Source organism: Acomys russatus, chromosome 14 (assembly GCF_903995435.1).
Source record: "Acomys russatus chromosome 14, mAcoRus1.1, whole genome shotgun sequence".
Taxonomy (NCBI): Eukaryota; Metazoa; Chordata; class Mammalia; order Rodentia; family Muridae; genus Acomys; species Acomys russatus.
Window position 1 is genome coordinate 4,949,918 of NC_067150.1, and position 17,199 is coordinate 4,967,116.

At 43.0% G+C, this 17,199-nt stretch overlaps 1 protein-coding gene across 1 annotated transcript in view; it reads left to right on the forward strand.

Moving 5' to 3' along the window:
* The first annotated feature begins 3,115 nt into the window (after positions 1-3,115).
* Positions 3,116-17,199, forward strand: part of Trpc6 (transient receptor potential cation channel subfamily C member 6) — a 117,346-nt gene continuing 103,262 nt past the window's right edge. The window contains exon 1 of the mRNA XM_051155900.1: positions 3,116-3,593. Coding sequence (XP_051011857.1) covers positions 3,427-3,593 — 167 coding nt within the window. The 5' untranslated portion in view covers positions 3,116-3,426. The remainder of the gene's footprint in view (positions 3,594-17,199) is intronic.

Genomic DNA, 17,199 nt, shown 5'->3' on the forward strand with positions numbered 1-17,199 from the left:
TGTGAATGAAAAACAGTATTGAGTAAAGGCACAAACAGCTCAACTAACCGAAACAACAAAACAAATTACAAATTCCCTGGGAATTCTTTTAAAGCAAAAAGCTAACACTTCCACTACCAACAAGGATTTTTCTAACTTTGCTTCAACCTACAGAATTTGCATCGATGTGAATATATTTGAATGTTACATCACCAACTCCATTGGCTCCCATATTTGGTATTTCCAAAGAGATTACTTGGGCATTGCTTAAACAGAACATTAATTTAAGTATCAAAGCTGTTGAGTATTTATAGATCACATGATCACTGTGCTGCTTAATTTTTTTTTTGTCAATTTGACATAAAGTAGAGTCACATGGGCAGAGGAAACCTCAGGTGATTGGCCTGTGGGCATGTCTGTGGGGGCATCATCTTAATTAATGATCAAGGTGGGAGGGTCTGGTCCTCTGGTGGCACTGGATGGTGCCATTCTTGGGCAGCTATGCTGAGCTGTGTGAGAAGGTGAGCTGAGCGAGCCATGAAAAGCAATCCATAGGAGCATTCCTCACCAGACTCCACAGTGCCTGCCTCCAGCTCCCTGTCTGAGTTCCTGGCTGGCTTACCTCAGTGATGGATGATGTAGAAGTAAGCTGAACATCCCCTCTGCAAGTCACGTTGTTATCACAGCAACAGAACAGAACACCCCAAACCAATAGAATTCAAAACAGAATCTTTCTGCAGGGAATAATCACCATGAAGTAGTAAGAATTTTAAATCACGATTTCACATATTGAGAGCTTAAAGGGAAGCTCTCAGAAGCAACCACCTTCAGGTTAGTTTTTCAGGGTAAATTTGATTTTTGTGGGGGCAGAATCTTTTATTACTTTTATACCTTACCCACTGGCCTGTCTTGTGTTGGTCAGCTTCCTGTCACTGTAACAGAATACTGGAGACAAACAGCTGAATGGAGCAAGAACTCACTTTAGCTCTCATCTCACAGGTCCCAGTCCATGCTCACTTGGCTCCATGCTTCTTAGCCTGAAGTGAAGAAAAAGCTGATTACTTCATGGTGGCCATGAATAAGAAAATTCAGGGTGGGGAGAGAAAGGAGTGGGGGACATGACATATCACAGGCCCTTATGATCCAATCACACCCCAAAATCCTACCTCTGAACACTTCATTGAGTATCAAGCCTTGAACAGTATGTGTGTGTGTGTGTGTGTGTGTGTGTGTGTGTGTGTGTGTGTGTGTGTGTTGTATGCATGCATGTTTGTGTAGCACCCACAGAAGCCAGAAGAAAGTGTTGAATCTCCTGGAGCTACAATAGAGGCAGCTGTGAGCAGCCTAATGTGGGTGCTGAGAACCGAACTCTCGTCCCCCTGAAGAAGAGCAAGTGCTCTTAACCACTGAATCATTTCTCCAACTCCGGGTACCAAGACTTCTAAGGAAGGAGCCTCCTAGGGGTGGTGTTTATATCCCAAGGACATTTTCCACACACAAAGCTAGTTCCCTTTCTCCTTCTCCCCCCAGTGTTTGGCAAAGCCAGTGTTTTATTTATTTGCAATCCTTTTGGCCTCCTCTGACTTTCACGATTGTTGACATTGCTGTGACTGACTCCCGGCACCCATTTTATTGTCTACTTGTTTCTGGGAAGCAGAACTTGTTCTTCAACACGGGGGCAGTCCACACCTATTGCTTTCATGACTGGCTCCTTGCTATGTGTATCTTAACTCAACTAGCATCTTCTTGGACAGCCATCTTGTAGTCATCTTCTTGGGACCACCACATCCATCTGACTTATTTCTGCGAATTTTATTTGCTCTTTAACTTATGTTTTTTGAGGCCGAGTGTGACTCTGTAGCCCAGGCTGGATCGGATCTCATATATAGTCAAGGTTAGAATTGGACTCTTTCCAGTCTTCTGCCTCAGGCTCCCAAGCACAGGGTTTAGAGGTAAGAGTTATATACACTCTTGTTTAACCATCATTTCTCTTTCCCAAGAGCACTGTGAAGGCAGACAACGCTTTCACTGTTTGTTTACCCCCAAATCCTAAATAGTGGTTGGCATTTTGCCGTTGGCGTTCACTAAATATCTATGAATGAATGAATGAATGGATTCTTAATTGACTTCTTTTAAATGAACTACTACAAATATTGATTTACTGTTTATTCGTGTGTGTGTGTGTGTGTGTGTATGTGTGTGTGTGTGTGTACGTGTGTGTGTGTGTGTGTACGTGTGTGTACGTGCGCATCATGGGGCACAGGGTGAGGGACTTGAATGCCCACGTAGAGTCAGAGATCAATTGAAATTGTCTTTCACTGTCAACTCTCCGCCTAATGTTTCCAGGCAGGGTTCACCCAGCCTGGAGCTTGCTAGATTAGCTGTCCAGCCAGCCTCCGAGATGCTGCTACTGCTGTGCTGGAGTTAGTCATGCCCTTTACTGTGGAGAACTGTTACATGAGCGCTGGAGACCCCAGCTCATGCCCCCGTACTTTTACAGCAAATACTTTAACCACCGAGAAGATTCCCGTAGAAACCCCATTAAAAAGGTTTTAATCTTGTTAAATGTATGCCAACTGACCAGATTTGTAAAGCAAGTCTTAAAAACAGGCACACAAGAGGGAGAGCAATGATTCTGGAATCAGAATGAATTAGGGAGGATTTTTCCCTAAAGCAGGCAGGCATCATTGGAAAATGCCCGGTTTCTTTTTGGTTTTCTCAGGAACCACGAACATTCCACGGTGAGAACGAAGCAGACAGTTCTTCATTTTAAAGTGGAGGCCAAAGTGCTTCGGTGCTTGAGAACGGAAGAGAAAACATCCCCAGAAGGCGGTGTGGAAGGAAAGGATCTTGTCTTCCGACTGTTACTTAAAAGAAACTTCCTAGAAAGCCCTCCCCTGGCCGTTACTTAATAAACCTACTTTGGGAGCAGTTAGCCCTCCCAACCCCAAATAAAGAGCTTGTCTGGCTCCTCCTAGCTTAGGTTTGTTCTTGCCCTGAAAGCTGTGGATTCTAGACAGGGGTCGGCGGATTTCTGGACGGTCCTTTCGATCCCTTTAAAGGTGGGGATCGTGACGGAGGATGTGGGGGAAGAAGGCGGGAGGCGAGGGCTGGAGAGTCGCGGTTGACATAGTAACTCTTCAGCTGCTCTCCCTGGCGGCTGCCACTGAGGCCCCGCCTGTGCCCTCTGCCTGGGAGCGCGGGGCCGCCTGTCTGCGCGGTCTAGATGCGCTCAGGTCAATGTTCCCTTGGCGGTTGTCCCCAGAACCCATAAGTAGTGACTTTTCACCCTGGCGGGCAGGGAAGCATCACAGGCATCTGCATCTCTTCCCTGATCTTCCTCTCGGGGCATCGTTTTGTTCTGGGCAGTTCGGTAGGTGACTCGGCCCCTTCTTCCCAGGTCCCCATCCACGGGAGCCGGGGTTCAGGCCGGCCAGGCGATCTGCCATGAGCCAGAGCCCCGGGTTCGTGACCCGGAGGGGCGGCTCTACCCTGGCTGCCCCTGGAGCCGGAACGCGGCGCAACGAGAGCCAGGACTATCTGCTGATGGACGAGCTGGGAGACGACGGCTGCCCGCAGCTCCCGCTGCCGCCATATGGCTACTACCCCAGTTTGTAAGTACCAGCACGGGCGGCATGGGTTTCAAGAGTGGGTACAGCGCGTGTCTCACCAGTGATGTTGCTCCAGATACCCAGACAAGCCAGGGGTGCAAGCGTGCCTCCGGCTGGACTGGCTGGTGGTGAACACTTGAGGGGTGCGCTCACCCCCAGAATGAGCCTTCCTAGTTCCCTCTCCACCACAGGTGGTGGGATGCCAGGTCACCACAGGGAACCTGATGATTGGTCACCACAGGAGACCCTATGCTTGGTCAATTTTTACAGCCCATGACACTGTGTGGCACTGCTCAACAGGCACGATCTGAACTCGGAACGGGTTCCAGTTTTCGGCTCCAGTGACTCAGTCTGTGTGGGAGAGGTCATCAGAACTCTAAGGGTCTTTGAAGGCACTTTGGAGTGGGAACGCACCGTAGGGCACTCTCCAGCTGTTCCATAGTCTTGTGTCTTGTGCAAGGATTATTTAGGGGAAAAGGGACAACCTCATTCTCACTCTGGAGCTGAGATTAAGCCGCGGATAGACCCATTCAGGTTTTTGTACTCCTGGCAGGACAGAAAAAAAGGAAACCGGCTTCTTACTAGTGGCCTCTCAATAACCATAAACCCCCTGTCACAGGTCTAGGGGAGAGGAATAGGGTGAAAGAGGGAGGGAGGGAGGGAGGAATGGGAAGCTACAAGTGAGGGATAACAATTGAGATGTAATTTGAATAAATTATTTAAAAATTAAAAACAACAAACCACCACTACCACCACAGCAACAGCAACAGCAGCAACAACTACACCCGAATACAAAGTTGGTGACAGTGGTGATGAAGAGACAGACAGCAGATAATAGAGTGGAAACAGGAATCTCCATTCTGCCCTTGGACCCTCACCCCCCACCCTCCCGGGCTGTGACCACGTGTGCAGCTGGCAGATAGTATCTCTGCCTCTTTACACCTTTGCTTCATCTCAGCTAGACTGAGTACCCAGGTTTCCTGGCCTGTCACAGACACTCACAAGCTGTTTCCTAGGGAGGCTTTTCTCAGGCTGCTCTTCTAGTGTGTAGAGGGAGGGTTCTATACTCCTCACGGCAGGGGGAAGGTTCTGGCCGACCCTCATGACATAGATTGGCTTTGGGGCAGTGATCACGGCTGAAAGAGTCAAAGCCTGCTGCGGTTTATTTTCTTGGTGAGAACTGAGCCCCAGGAAATGGGGCATCTACTTTTTTTTTTTTTTTCGTCAGGATGAAAAGAAAGTTGGAAGTGGTTTTGTTCATCGGAGATGTGCTGGCCAAACACATCTACTATAACCTACCGTTTCATTTCTGGAAAATTAAGATATGATTCACACAACATAAATTCACCTCTTACAATGTATAGTACGTACACGTAATAGTCATTACATTTTGCAGCCACCAGCCAATAGCTAATTTTTGGTCAATGTTATGTGTGCTGTCCAATTAGAAATCTCTCTCCTCCCTCCCTCCCTCCCTCTGTGTGTGCAGGGATGGCGTGTGTCATGTGGATGTGCTTGCCCCTGTGTTCGTGTGTAAAAGCCAGAGATGGATGGCGGATATCTTCTGTAGTTCTTCATGCTACTTCTGGGGGGGGGGCTAGGGGGGGTCAGGCTCTCTCACTGGTAGGGAGCTCATCTTCATCTTTTTCTTTTCTTTTTTTAAAAATTAATTTATTCAGATTACAACTCAATTGTTATCCCATCACTTGTACCCTCCCGTTCCTCCCTCCCTCCCGCTTTCACTCTATTCCCCTCCCCCAGGTCTACGACTGAGGGGACCTCCTCCCCCACTAAAGGGTCTCAGGCTATCTATCAAGTCTCATCTTGGTAGCCTGCTTATTCTTTTTCATCTTTTTTTTCTTAGACTGGCAAACATATGCCATTGGACCAAGTGTTTGCCTGGGAGCTGGGAATCTGAACTTGGGTCCATGGAGCCCTCTCCCATCTCTAAAAAGTTCTGTCTCCTGGGACAGGCCTAGACTTCTCAAACTTTGATGGGCATAAAAAAAACTTAGAGATTTTGCTAAGACTCCAGTTCCCTAAGTCTTAGGCATAGCTGGGGAGTTTGCGTTTTTAACAGACTCCAGTGATGTATTTTCTTGTTGACAGAGTACACACTAAAGAGAAGAAGGTGTATGGCAAGAAAAATAATTATAGACAAGTGAATTGATGCTGGCGTTCTGAACATAGATATTTACAAATTTCCTGTGAAGCCAGGCCAGGAGTGCACATCTGTGATCTTAGCCACGTGGAGCTTCAGGTCTGAGGACAGTCTGGGCATTGAGTATTGTCAAGATCTACTGCTATTTAGTGATACTACCTCCTATTGGCTAAATTAAGTGATTTAACAACTAAGTATATGCCTTTTCAAAAATTAGATGGCATCATCAACAAAACATTGTTATTCTATTTATTTCTTTGTCCTTAGAAAAATGATTTTCTTTAGATACTTGTGGTTTGATCATCAGCAGTGAGATAAAGTAAGAATTCTGAGTAGTCTGAACACATTTCATCATGTCTTCAAATGTGATTTACTGCCTAAATCATACAAGTCTTTAAATTACCATTATATGTAGTAATTTATATATAATTATATATTAACAGACACTCTCTAAATATACTATTTAGCATAAAAGTACTTTTCTCCTTCAGCTCAGGAATCTCAAACCACTGTTTGTCATGTTGAGAGTGGACCATACACTTGAGTTAAAGTTTTTCTCCTCCAAATCTATTATTTCCCAAAGAGTCCAGGGTTATTTTTCGTCCACTGTATTCTCTGACAATGTTTTTAGATTTTATACTTGAATGAAAATATAACTGGAGAAGCTTAAGCAGTAAACACTTGTAGTCCAGATCTAAGATGTATAGGAAAATGGTAAGAAAAATGCTGCCTTCCTTTGGTAGAGAGCACAAGTGAACACTCCATAGGCTTTGAGCTTGTGTGTGTGTGTGAGTATGTGAGTGTTGTGAGTGTGAGTGCATGTGAGTGTATGAGAGAGTGTGTGTGAGAATGTGTGTGAGTGTGAGTATGTGCGTGGTGTGTGTGAGTGTGAGAGTGTGTATGTGTGTGTGGTGTGTGTGTTTTTGTGCCTGTGTGTGTGAGTGTGTGTGAGCGTGTGTGAGAGTGTGTGAGTCTGTGTGAGTGTGTGTGTGACTGTGTGTGAGTGTATGTGAGAGTGTATGTGCGTGTGTGTGTGTGTGTGTGTTTTCAGAGTGGGATGTATGTACTGGTGAAATTGTGGTGATCACTGGTGCTTCTCAGGTCAGAGTGTCTATTCTCTCAAATCATTGAGATTTCCCTATAAGATTCCAGAGTTGTGAAAGTGGCCATTCTTATGATATGAATTCACCCACTTTCACTAAAAAATTCTTTCACATATCTCTTCTTAAAAAGAATGTTTTTCCAGAGCAGCAGAGACTGGTTGATTTAGTTCAGTTGGTCATTGAGTTATAAACTACTGGGTTGTTACTCACTGCTACCCATATTGTGAATAATGACATGGTAGGAAAGACTAAAGCTACGGGCAATCCAATAAACTAAGTTTAAAGCAAAAAACTACAGACACTCAGTGTTGCAGTGTCTCAGTGAGTAAGGGCATTTGCCACCTCCTTGGTTTGATGCCTAGGGTCTGGGGAATAGGAGAACTGACTCTGGAAAAATATTCTCTGACTTCTGTGTGTGTGTACAGTATGTGTACCCTCAATCAATAAATGTAAAAAATATCCTATGGTAGCAAGCACATTGTAATAATATATTTTAAAATACTTTAAAACATTACTAATTTGGCAGGCTGTGGATATATATGGCTCCATGGTAAGATGTTTTCAACATACTCAAGGTCCTGGGTTTGATCAAAAGTACTACAAAACAAAACAAGAACATTGTTTAAATTACTATAAACTTATATGGGATTGCTAATGTCAGGAACAAAGATGCTCGAAAGAGTATAATGTGGGAAAGGTCTGAGTTGCAAATGAGGCAGAGAGCTAGAACTGATGCATCTTGAGTGAAACCAGGACTCTCATAGTACTGAGCTGTTAGGCTAGGAATGGTACTCGCCAGCACAGAGTCAGGGTAATACCAGGAAGATGGACAATGGCATCTCCAGCACTGGGAATGCCAACTTAAGGGCCTACGTGTCATGTGATCTTTTATTTGTATTGCCCAGCTAATGTAGAGATCCTCCAGCCTTGGGATCTTTGCCCAGTAATCCTAACCCTAAACCACAAAGAAGGAATAGTCTTATCTATGTTGACTGCTTAGGAGATTCTTCCAAGAGTGAGCCACTAAAAATAGGCTCACTGCTCACTGCAGCCAGTGACCAAGCACACAAAGAAACAGTTCACTAGGAGAGAGTGAGCTAATAGCAGAATCCACTACACAGCAAGCGGATAACACCAATGTTGAGGCCTTAGGAACTTAGGATAACAGCATAGCCAAAGGGAAAGGTGTAAAGGTGGTATGTAAAAAAAAAAAAAACAAAAAAAAAAACACAGTATAGATACATAAAACCTTAAGGAAGAACAAGTCTCAGGAAAGTGACAGATGAAACATCTACAAAAGAATGCAGTTCCATTTTTAACAGTTTTTATAAAAAGTATTTATTTGTTGTGTGCATGCATGTGTGTGTGTGGGAATACAGCCACAAAAAATAGTGCAGTTCTATTTCTAAAGTTGATTACGTGTGTGTGTGTGTGTGTGTGTGTGTGTGTGTGTGTGTGTGTGTGTGGTGACTGCAGACTTATGTCCTTGTTGGTACACGTGGAAGGCAAAGCAGGTGTTTTTTTCTTTTTTTCCCGACTGCCTCTTCAGTGAGACAGGTCCTCTTACTGACCTCTGACTAGCCTGGTCGGCTAGTATGCTTTTGGAATCAGCCTGTTTCTACCTCCTGATGCTGGGCTTACAGATTCATGCACCAATACCTGGATTTTTCCCCCTTGGGCTCTGGGGATTTGAACTTAGACCCTGGTGCTTGCAGGACAAGCACTCTTATCTCTTCAATCCCCAAAGAGATTTTAAATTCCATTTTCTATTTCCTATTATGGAAACAAAAATACATAGGTAGTGGTTTGAATTAAGGTGAGAATCATAATTATCTGTTATGTCCTTTGAAATAATATCAGAAACGGTAATGACAGATACTTAACTTTTGGTTAAAGCAGGCAAATAGATCATCTATCCATGAAAAATATGATTCATTTTTACTTTCACTAGGTTTTCCAGGCTAACATTGAACTCATGATGTAGTATAGGTTGAACTCATCCTTGCTTCAACTGGCTGAGTGCTAAAAATATGAGTGTGTAACACCATACCTGGCTGGAAATACAATTCTTGAAGAAAAAACTCAATGGAACAATTAAAAATACATTTGGATATGAAATAATTGATAATACACCAAATGCAGATATATTTTTTAAAAACTCTGAATATCAACCATTATTAAATGGTGAAAAGTATCTTTCCTGGAGCTGCATCTCAGGGGAAAAGCAGGTGTGGAAATCACTGGTAACTTTGGTTTCCCAGCTGCATTTAGGACTCAGCACCTCTCAGCCATGCACAGTACAGGAGGTCTCACCCTTGACCTAATGGGGGCTTTGCAGGTCAGCCATACCTGCTTCGTTTCGAAGTTTCCCATGGCTTAAAGGAACCTATAACCACTGGGAGCCCTGGCGGTCATGAGGCACATCTGTAGGGTGCCAACCCACAGACAAGCGAGCATCAGGTGTATGTAGGCATCCACACTCACTCTGTTTAGAGCAACACTTTCTTCTAAGGAAACAGAGCATCATTTTCCTCCCCACAGTTGTATTTCCTAGTCATCAGAAGTAACTTCCCAGGGCTATTTGTGCTTTAGGGAGTAAAAATCATAAAAAGGATATTTTGTTGAGCCCACTCTTTTTTCCCCCCTTCTCTGTTTCATGAAAACACTGGATATAAACAGATCCAGTGAATTAAATTCCCACTTGTGATTGCTTTTTGTTTAGGAATGTTCTGCTAAATGTAAGAGACATCTCCATCGATGCACCATGTTTCAATCATACCCTGACATTTAAATTCTGGTATGCTTCTCAAAACTCTAAGCCACTAGAACTGGCTGAATCACAGTTCTTACAGAAGCCAGTGCTTCGGCGATCCCATAACACATGGCTGTGACATAACTAGTCTCCAATTCACCTAAGTGAGGCTTCAGGAAGTAAAGACAAAAATACTCAGAAGAATTATATACAATGCAATGTAAGTTTTTGTTTCTACAGACAACTAGTCCAAAATATTTTCATACATCTGAGGAATCTAACATTTTTGGGATACCTACTCTGTAGCATGTCTTTCCGAGTTGTACAAATGTGGTTGAGTCTTGAAAGCAGCCACTTGGCTATTTTTAATGTTTGTTTTATAAATAATGATGCAGAAACTTACAGATGTTAAGGCATGAGCAGTTAGGTACAAAGCTGGTAAGTTTTTAACGCACTCCCAACCCAGTACACCTCAGAAGTGCATGTGGAACGCATGCAGAGAAGGGATGACAGGCCCTCTACCCTCTCAGCATCCCACATAATCATGCTTGTACCCATAGAGGGCTCAGCACAACATTATCTTGCCCTTCTTCTTCCTTCCTCTTACTATAGATAATTTGGAGAGTCACATGCTAGCTCTGGTATGCTGACCCAAGATCCCCGTGCTGCGCTCATTATGTGTATGCTATACTCAGGGGAGAAAAGAAGACAGGAGAACAAATATCAGGAGTCTGCATGGAACTGAGCGTCTTTGACTACGGCTTTCTCCTTTACTGAAATGCTCTCTATCTCTGAAGGTCAGGGTCAATCTCGATACTCCAGTGTTTTGATTGACTTCTAAGCCAATTTATTCACTAAGAAGAATTTACAAATTTATTGTGGACTTTTCTATGCTTCAAAAATATTAAGCCATTCAAACTGAATAAAAGCTGTGAAGTGTAAGCATTCAAAATTCTCATTTTACTGATAAGAAAAGAGTGCACAGATAAGAGGTTGATGGATGTGACTAATGTTGTTACACAGCTTGTGGACAACAGAATTGGGAATAAAGGAAGGAAGCAAAGCCTGTTTCATCAGTTCCATCAACAGTGATGAAGGCTTGAAACATTGCCAGTCTTTTTCATCAAGGAAGATGAGCATACCAAAATAAGTGTTCTGTAGATGACTAGCAAATTTAACCAAAGATCCACAAACCGACTATGATTCTTTAGAGATTACAGACATTCATTGTATATAAACATACATATATAGTTTAAATAAAGTTTTCTCATCTGGGCCAACAATGCATCCTTCAAGAACCAAATGCTACCTAACAGTTTTGTCCCCAAACCAGGCTCGGGAAGTCCCATTTTTTGAGTCAGAGTCAGGGGTTTTGTCACTCCTGCCGCCCCCCCCCCCCCACCCCGCAGCTAGAAGATAAGTTCCTGTTGCTGAAGTCACATGTTCTTCAGAGACAGGACCCAGAGGCTCCTTCCCGAGAGGGAACTGACCTGAATGCGTCCTCCGGAAGGGCTAGCTCTCATGGTACCAGAAGGTGCCAAACACGCTTCCAAAAGAGAGACTTTCTCTTTAAGAAAGGCAACCAACAGTCCTATCCGACAATGATGCATAAACCACAGCAGCGAAAGCATGACATGATAACCCTAACTGTGTGATAGTGGCATCCTTTCCTTGGTGGTAACCAACAACCCATTTAATAAGAGAGAATTTGTGCTTGGTCCTGGAAAAGCCAATTACCCAGTAGTGAAGTCATAGATCTTGGAGGAGAACCTACAACCGCCACTTTACTAAACCAGCATACCCTCCAACTACACTCTAATTATTTGTCCTTTTACTCACAGATAAATGTAGTCCTCAGCCTCATCAAGAACAGATGGAGACCATTACAAAACAAAACAACAGAGTTGTGATGTCTAATCCCAATGGATACATTTACAAAATATTCCTAGATAAAGTTCAGGGAACTTGGCATAATAGTTCACGTTTCCTTGTAACATCAGAAGCTACACCCATGAATTCTCACCAACATGACTTCCCAAGTGTGAACTAAACAAGTGTGAACTGAACAAGGATGACAACAACAGTAGACACGCCAAAGTGGACAGGGAAACGGTACGAGGCCTCAATCCTATAAAGGATTACAGGTACCAAAGGAATACCAAGAATGAGAGTAATAGTCTTTTCCAGGGATGAGCACACCAATTAGCTACCAAACGGTCAGCCATAAAAACATATGTACAAGTAACATTATGCACATATATGCATATATATACATACATACATATATATATATACACAGTTAATGAAAAAAGAGGCTATGAATTTGAAAGAGAGGAAGGATGTGTGTATGGAGGGTTTGTGAGGGGAAAAGGGGTAGGAAGAAATAAAGTATTTATAGTATAATATGAAAACTAAAAAAAATCTGGGTGTGGTAGTGCATGCCAGTAATCCCAGAACTCAGGGAGGCAGTGGCACGTGGATCACCATGAGTTTGCTACAAAGTGAATCCAGGACAGCCAAGGCTATAGAGTGAAACCCTGTCTTGAAAAACCAATAAATAAATAAATAAATAAATAAACAAACAAATAAATAAATAATTGCTGATGTAAAGTGCTCTTTTTCTAAAATGTGTATAGAATTGTTCCCAGACTACCATACAATTTGTGTTAGAGAAGCTGACTTGAAGGACATGTGAGTTGTTGGAGAGATGGTTTGGCTATTGAGAGCACATGCTGCTTTTGAGAGTACCAGAGCTTAGCTCCCTGTCACCTCATAGGGAAGGTAGAACTCAAACTCGAAGCAATCTGTTTCTCTCTTCTGACCTTCATGGGTACTCCACCCACATGGGTACGCCCTAACCCCTCAAGATTAATAACATAAACAATCTTAAAAAAAACAAACTCCAAACCAAAGAAACAAAACCCCCAAACCAGCCAGAAGCTAGAGTTCATGGTAGTCTTTGCATAATTAATTTTAAATTTTTATTAAAATTTTTTATACAATATATTTTGGTCGTATTTTTTTCTTTTTCCTAACTCCTGCCAGTTTCTCCCCACTCAATTTCATGTGTTTTTTTCTTTCTCTCAAAACAAAACATAATAAAACTCCAGGGCAAGCAACAAAACAAACAAAATCAGGAGACAGAAAACAAAACAACATGAGCAAGAAAAGAAAGGAAAAAAGAAAGAAAGAAAGAAAGAAAGAAAGAAAGAAAGAAAGAAAACCCAAGCAGGATTTGCTTACTTTAAAAAGAGTATTTGTATAGTATTTACCCAGTGGTATGTACGGCAGGAAATCAGTTGAGTGGATGGTCATGTTAAGATTGATTGCCTATTCAGGGCGGATTTCACTTTTCCATTATAGAAGTTCTGATCTGAGTGCAGGGAACATCTTGTCCTGACAAGATCAGTACAAACTAAACCCTCATGCTAAACTGGGAGAGGCCCTTCTAGGGACTTGCTAACAAAATGGACTTTTAAATGATCAAAATTACCATAAGAACCGGAAATGAGGTGACTTCGAAGGGTGGTTTCAAAATTCTTTCAGGGAGTTAAACTGCTACCCTCACTACAATATTAGCATTCTTAAAACAGACATTTGCAAAGAGAAGACTGATGAGCAGCTGGGCAGCTCCTGGACCCATGCTTGCATTCAGAGCTGGTCAGGACTCCTAGATGAAAATTCATTAACTTATTGGAATCGTTGTTTAAATTCTTTAGATTCTCCGGGCACAGTCTTTGAAAGCCAGGAACATCACATCTCATTACCTCCAAACAGCTAAAATTTGTAGCCTCAAGGAACCGTAGTTTAGATTTGATTTCATAGCTGTTGAAATGGTTTTTTTTTGTGCCTAAATTTATATAGACTTGGCTTATGCATGTATATGTTAGGAACACATAAAAAGAGCATATACATAAAATAAACTTTTTTATTTAAATAATTTATTTAGATTATATCTTGATTGTTGTCCTTCACTTGTATCTTCTCTTTCCCCCCTCCCTCCCTCTTTCACCCTTTCCCCTCCCCTAGGCCTGTGACAGTAGGGGATCTCCTCCCCACCATAGGATCAAGGCCTATCAGGTCTCATCCGGGTAGCCGGGTAGTCGGCTACCCCTTCCTCTGAGTGCCACCAGGCCTCCCCACCAAGGGAAAGTGGGCAAATAGGAGGCAGTAGAGCTCATGTCAGAGTCAGTCCCCACTTTCCATACAACTATAGAGAATGCACTGTCCATTGGCTAGATCTGAATAGAGGTTCTAGGTTCACCATGGATGTCCTCTGTGAGTCACCACTCAGTGGTGGGAAGGATTGGAACAGATGCTGGGACTTGCTATCGGGACTCCAGGTGAGAGAGTATGGGAGAATGGAGAAATAGAAGGATCCGGTGGGTCAGGAAACCCTGCAATAAGACCATCAAGGCTGGTGGACCTGGACCCAGGGGGCATACACACATACTACTGTGTCAGCCAAGGACAATGAACGCAGTAAAATACGCTTTTTACCAGATCACGAACACTTACATTCAGGAAATGACTTGAGTTCATTTTAACTAAGAATCTTCAATGTCCTTGTTTTCTACACAGTGCTGTACTAACTGGCACACAGAAGCAGTTTCGAGACTTATTTACTTGCTGTTGTGTGTGTATGCAGGGCCAGCGAGGTCTGTAAGAAAGCATCAAATTCCCTGGAGCTGGAGTTGCGGGCTGGTGTGGGCTCTACAAGAGCATCCAGTGCTGCTAACCACTGAGCCACCTCTCCAGCTCCGAGAATACTTGTTTTTAAAAGAATTCCAATAATGCAATTGATTGGTGCTATGCAATTAAACTGACTTAGTAATTATGTGTTTCCAGAATCCTGCTTAATGAACCTGATTCACTGCTGTTTCTTCTGGACTCCCTACGGGCCCTGACACACACACAAACACACGTTTATTTATTTCTTATGCTTGGAAAGAACACTTCACACTGTTTCTAGGGTTTATTTTTGAACTACTATCCCCCCACACGGAACCCTTGGAGGCTATTGCCTTAGTGTTTCTACATGCACTGCTGATCAAAACCATGCCATGGCCATGATTGACGCCTAGCTGAGCTATGGCGCAGATGCTTACAATATAAGATGTGCGCTTCTAGGGTGGTTAAAATTGGAGAAACAAGGGACTCATCACTCGGAGAAGCCATCACTCCCAGCAGTCTTCTCTTGCCTGTAGTTCTTAGTCCAGGGGTGGGGCCCATGGCATCATCTCCCCTCCGTGCAACGACATTAGAATGTTTACTGATGATGCCAGTGTTCTGGTCTGGCTTACACAGCCATTTCTAGGAGAGACTGTTTCACAGCAGCTGTCTTTGTATTCTGGTTTTTATAATCTTTCTGCCTCCTCTTCTGTGATGCTCTCTGAACCATAGGTGCAGCAGCTGAGACATAGATGTGCCCATTGGGGCCAGGCGCCCCACCATCTGTTGATCAACCTTCTCTTCTGTCCAGCTGTGGTTTGCTGTACCGATCTCTATTTGCTGTAAAGAGATGCTTCTTTGATGATGGGTGATGGCTGCTTTTATCTTTGATGTAAAGATAAGGTTTAGAATGTAGTGAGGGATTGTGCTGGTCTAGCAAAGTAGTGATTCTTCCTAAAACCCGTGAACCCACTCTGAAGTTGGGAGGGAATGACTTCCCTCCTGCTGAGTGGTGAGACAGCTGGTGGTTACCACGGACACGTGAGTGCCACTTATTACACCTTTATGCACATCTTGCCATGCTGACCACTGTTGTGAGTCAGAGGTGTTTCCCTCCTTCAGCAGTTTGCACAGTGTTTTCTAGTGCTATGAAAGCTAAACTGCAGGAAGAAGGCTTTCAGTTGAGATTTTGCTCGAATCAGACAAGTTCTGTTTCCTAAGTGTGGGTTGTCTTCAGCAATAGGGGTTTTACCCTCAACATCTGGGAGTCAACCACAGGCTACAACAATAGTCCATACTGTTGTGAGTCACTTGGACTCCCTACCCCCCCCCCCCCCCCCCGGCCAACCATTTGAAGGGAGATTTCTCATGCCTGTTACTGGGTTTTATGCTGTTTTTGTTAGTCTATGGTTCTTTCGGGGAGCATTGGGGTGTGTGTGTGTGTGTGTGTGTGTGTGTGTGTGTGTGTGTGTGTGTGTGTGTGTATTTATATGTAAATGCACAATTTCTACTAAATACAAATAATGTAGCTCCTTGAGGCTTTATCAAACATTGGCGTTATTTTCCCCAGTCCCTCCCTTCTTCTGTATTGATTGCTCCCTTTGCCAGTTGGAGCTTCCCCACTTTTTCACTTTTCACTTCATATCACCTGTATCTTCCTTTTTTCCTTCCAAGAGAGCCCCCTGCACCCTGCCCGTGGTCCCTTTATACGCTTGTGGGTTCTGTGGCTTTTCCATGTTGTATACTCACATCTGAATATTTGGAGCTAGGAATCACAGATGACAGAGCATGTGGCATTTGATCTGGGTCTGGGCTACCTTACTCAATGTGATCTTTTCTAGGTCCATCCAGTCCCCTGCAAAATTCAGGACTGCAATTATTTTTTTTTCAACTAAATAGTATTTCATTGTGTATATGTACCACATTCTCATTGTCCATTCCTCTGGGCCCTTTGTTTGTGTTCAGCGCAGTGGCTAGCTCTGAAATCATATATAACAAAATAGATTCAGCGTGTTAGATTCATATGTTTGTGCATATATGTGAATGTGCATGTAAAAATGATGATTAGAGAAAAAAAGGCTGTCAATTTGAGAGTTGTGCTACACAGGAGGAGTGGGAGGGAGAGTTCCTGGAAAGGGTTGGATGGAAGAAAGATGAGGGGAAAATGATGTAACTTCATTTTAGTTAAAAATGTATCTAAAAAATAGGAGAAACATATATCTTGGAATTAATGAGATATGATGGCCTGTGTGTTAGAGCTATAAAGACTTGAAAGGTTATTGGGCAAGACCATCTTTTACAGTCTTTGCTGAATTTTAGGGGCTTGTGCTTTGTATTTTCTTGCTGACTTTAACACAACACTGTATGTGCATTAACTTGTTTGGCCCTCACAGGAAGCCCAGTATGGAGCAACATCATTTCTGCCTGTGAGTGAGGAAAGGGAGGTTCCGAACAGACCAAAGCTCTTCTGTAGCCCATCTTACTGCTTTCTACACAGTTTATTATTTCACACGTGATTTCTTTAAAGTTTCACAAAAAGCCTACATACAATTTAACAATTAGACTTGGTTTTAGGCATTAGATTTATCTTATGCATATGGATGTTTTGCTTGCATGTACCACATGCATTCCTGGTGCCCATGGAGGTCAAAAGATGGTGTTGACTCCTTTGGACCTGATGGACGGTTGTGAACCACCATGTGGGTCCTGAGCCTTGAACACAGGACATCTGCAAGAGCAACACATGCTCTTAGCTAATTATTATAATATGATTTCCTATAATTAATAATGGCAACAGAAATAACAACAACTAACACTTAGCATTTCTTCTGTGCTTTGATGGTTTTAAGCGCTTTACAGGTATGAACGGATTCTCCGAGGAACTTATGATCACCTGCATTTTGAAACGAAGATCTGAAGTGT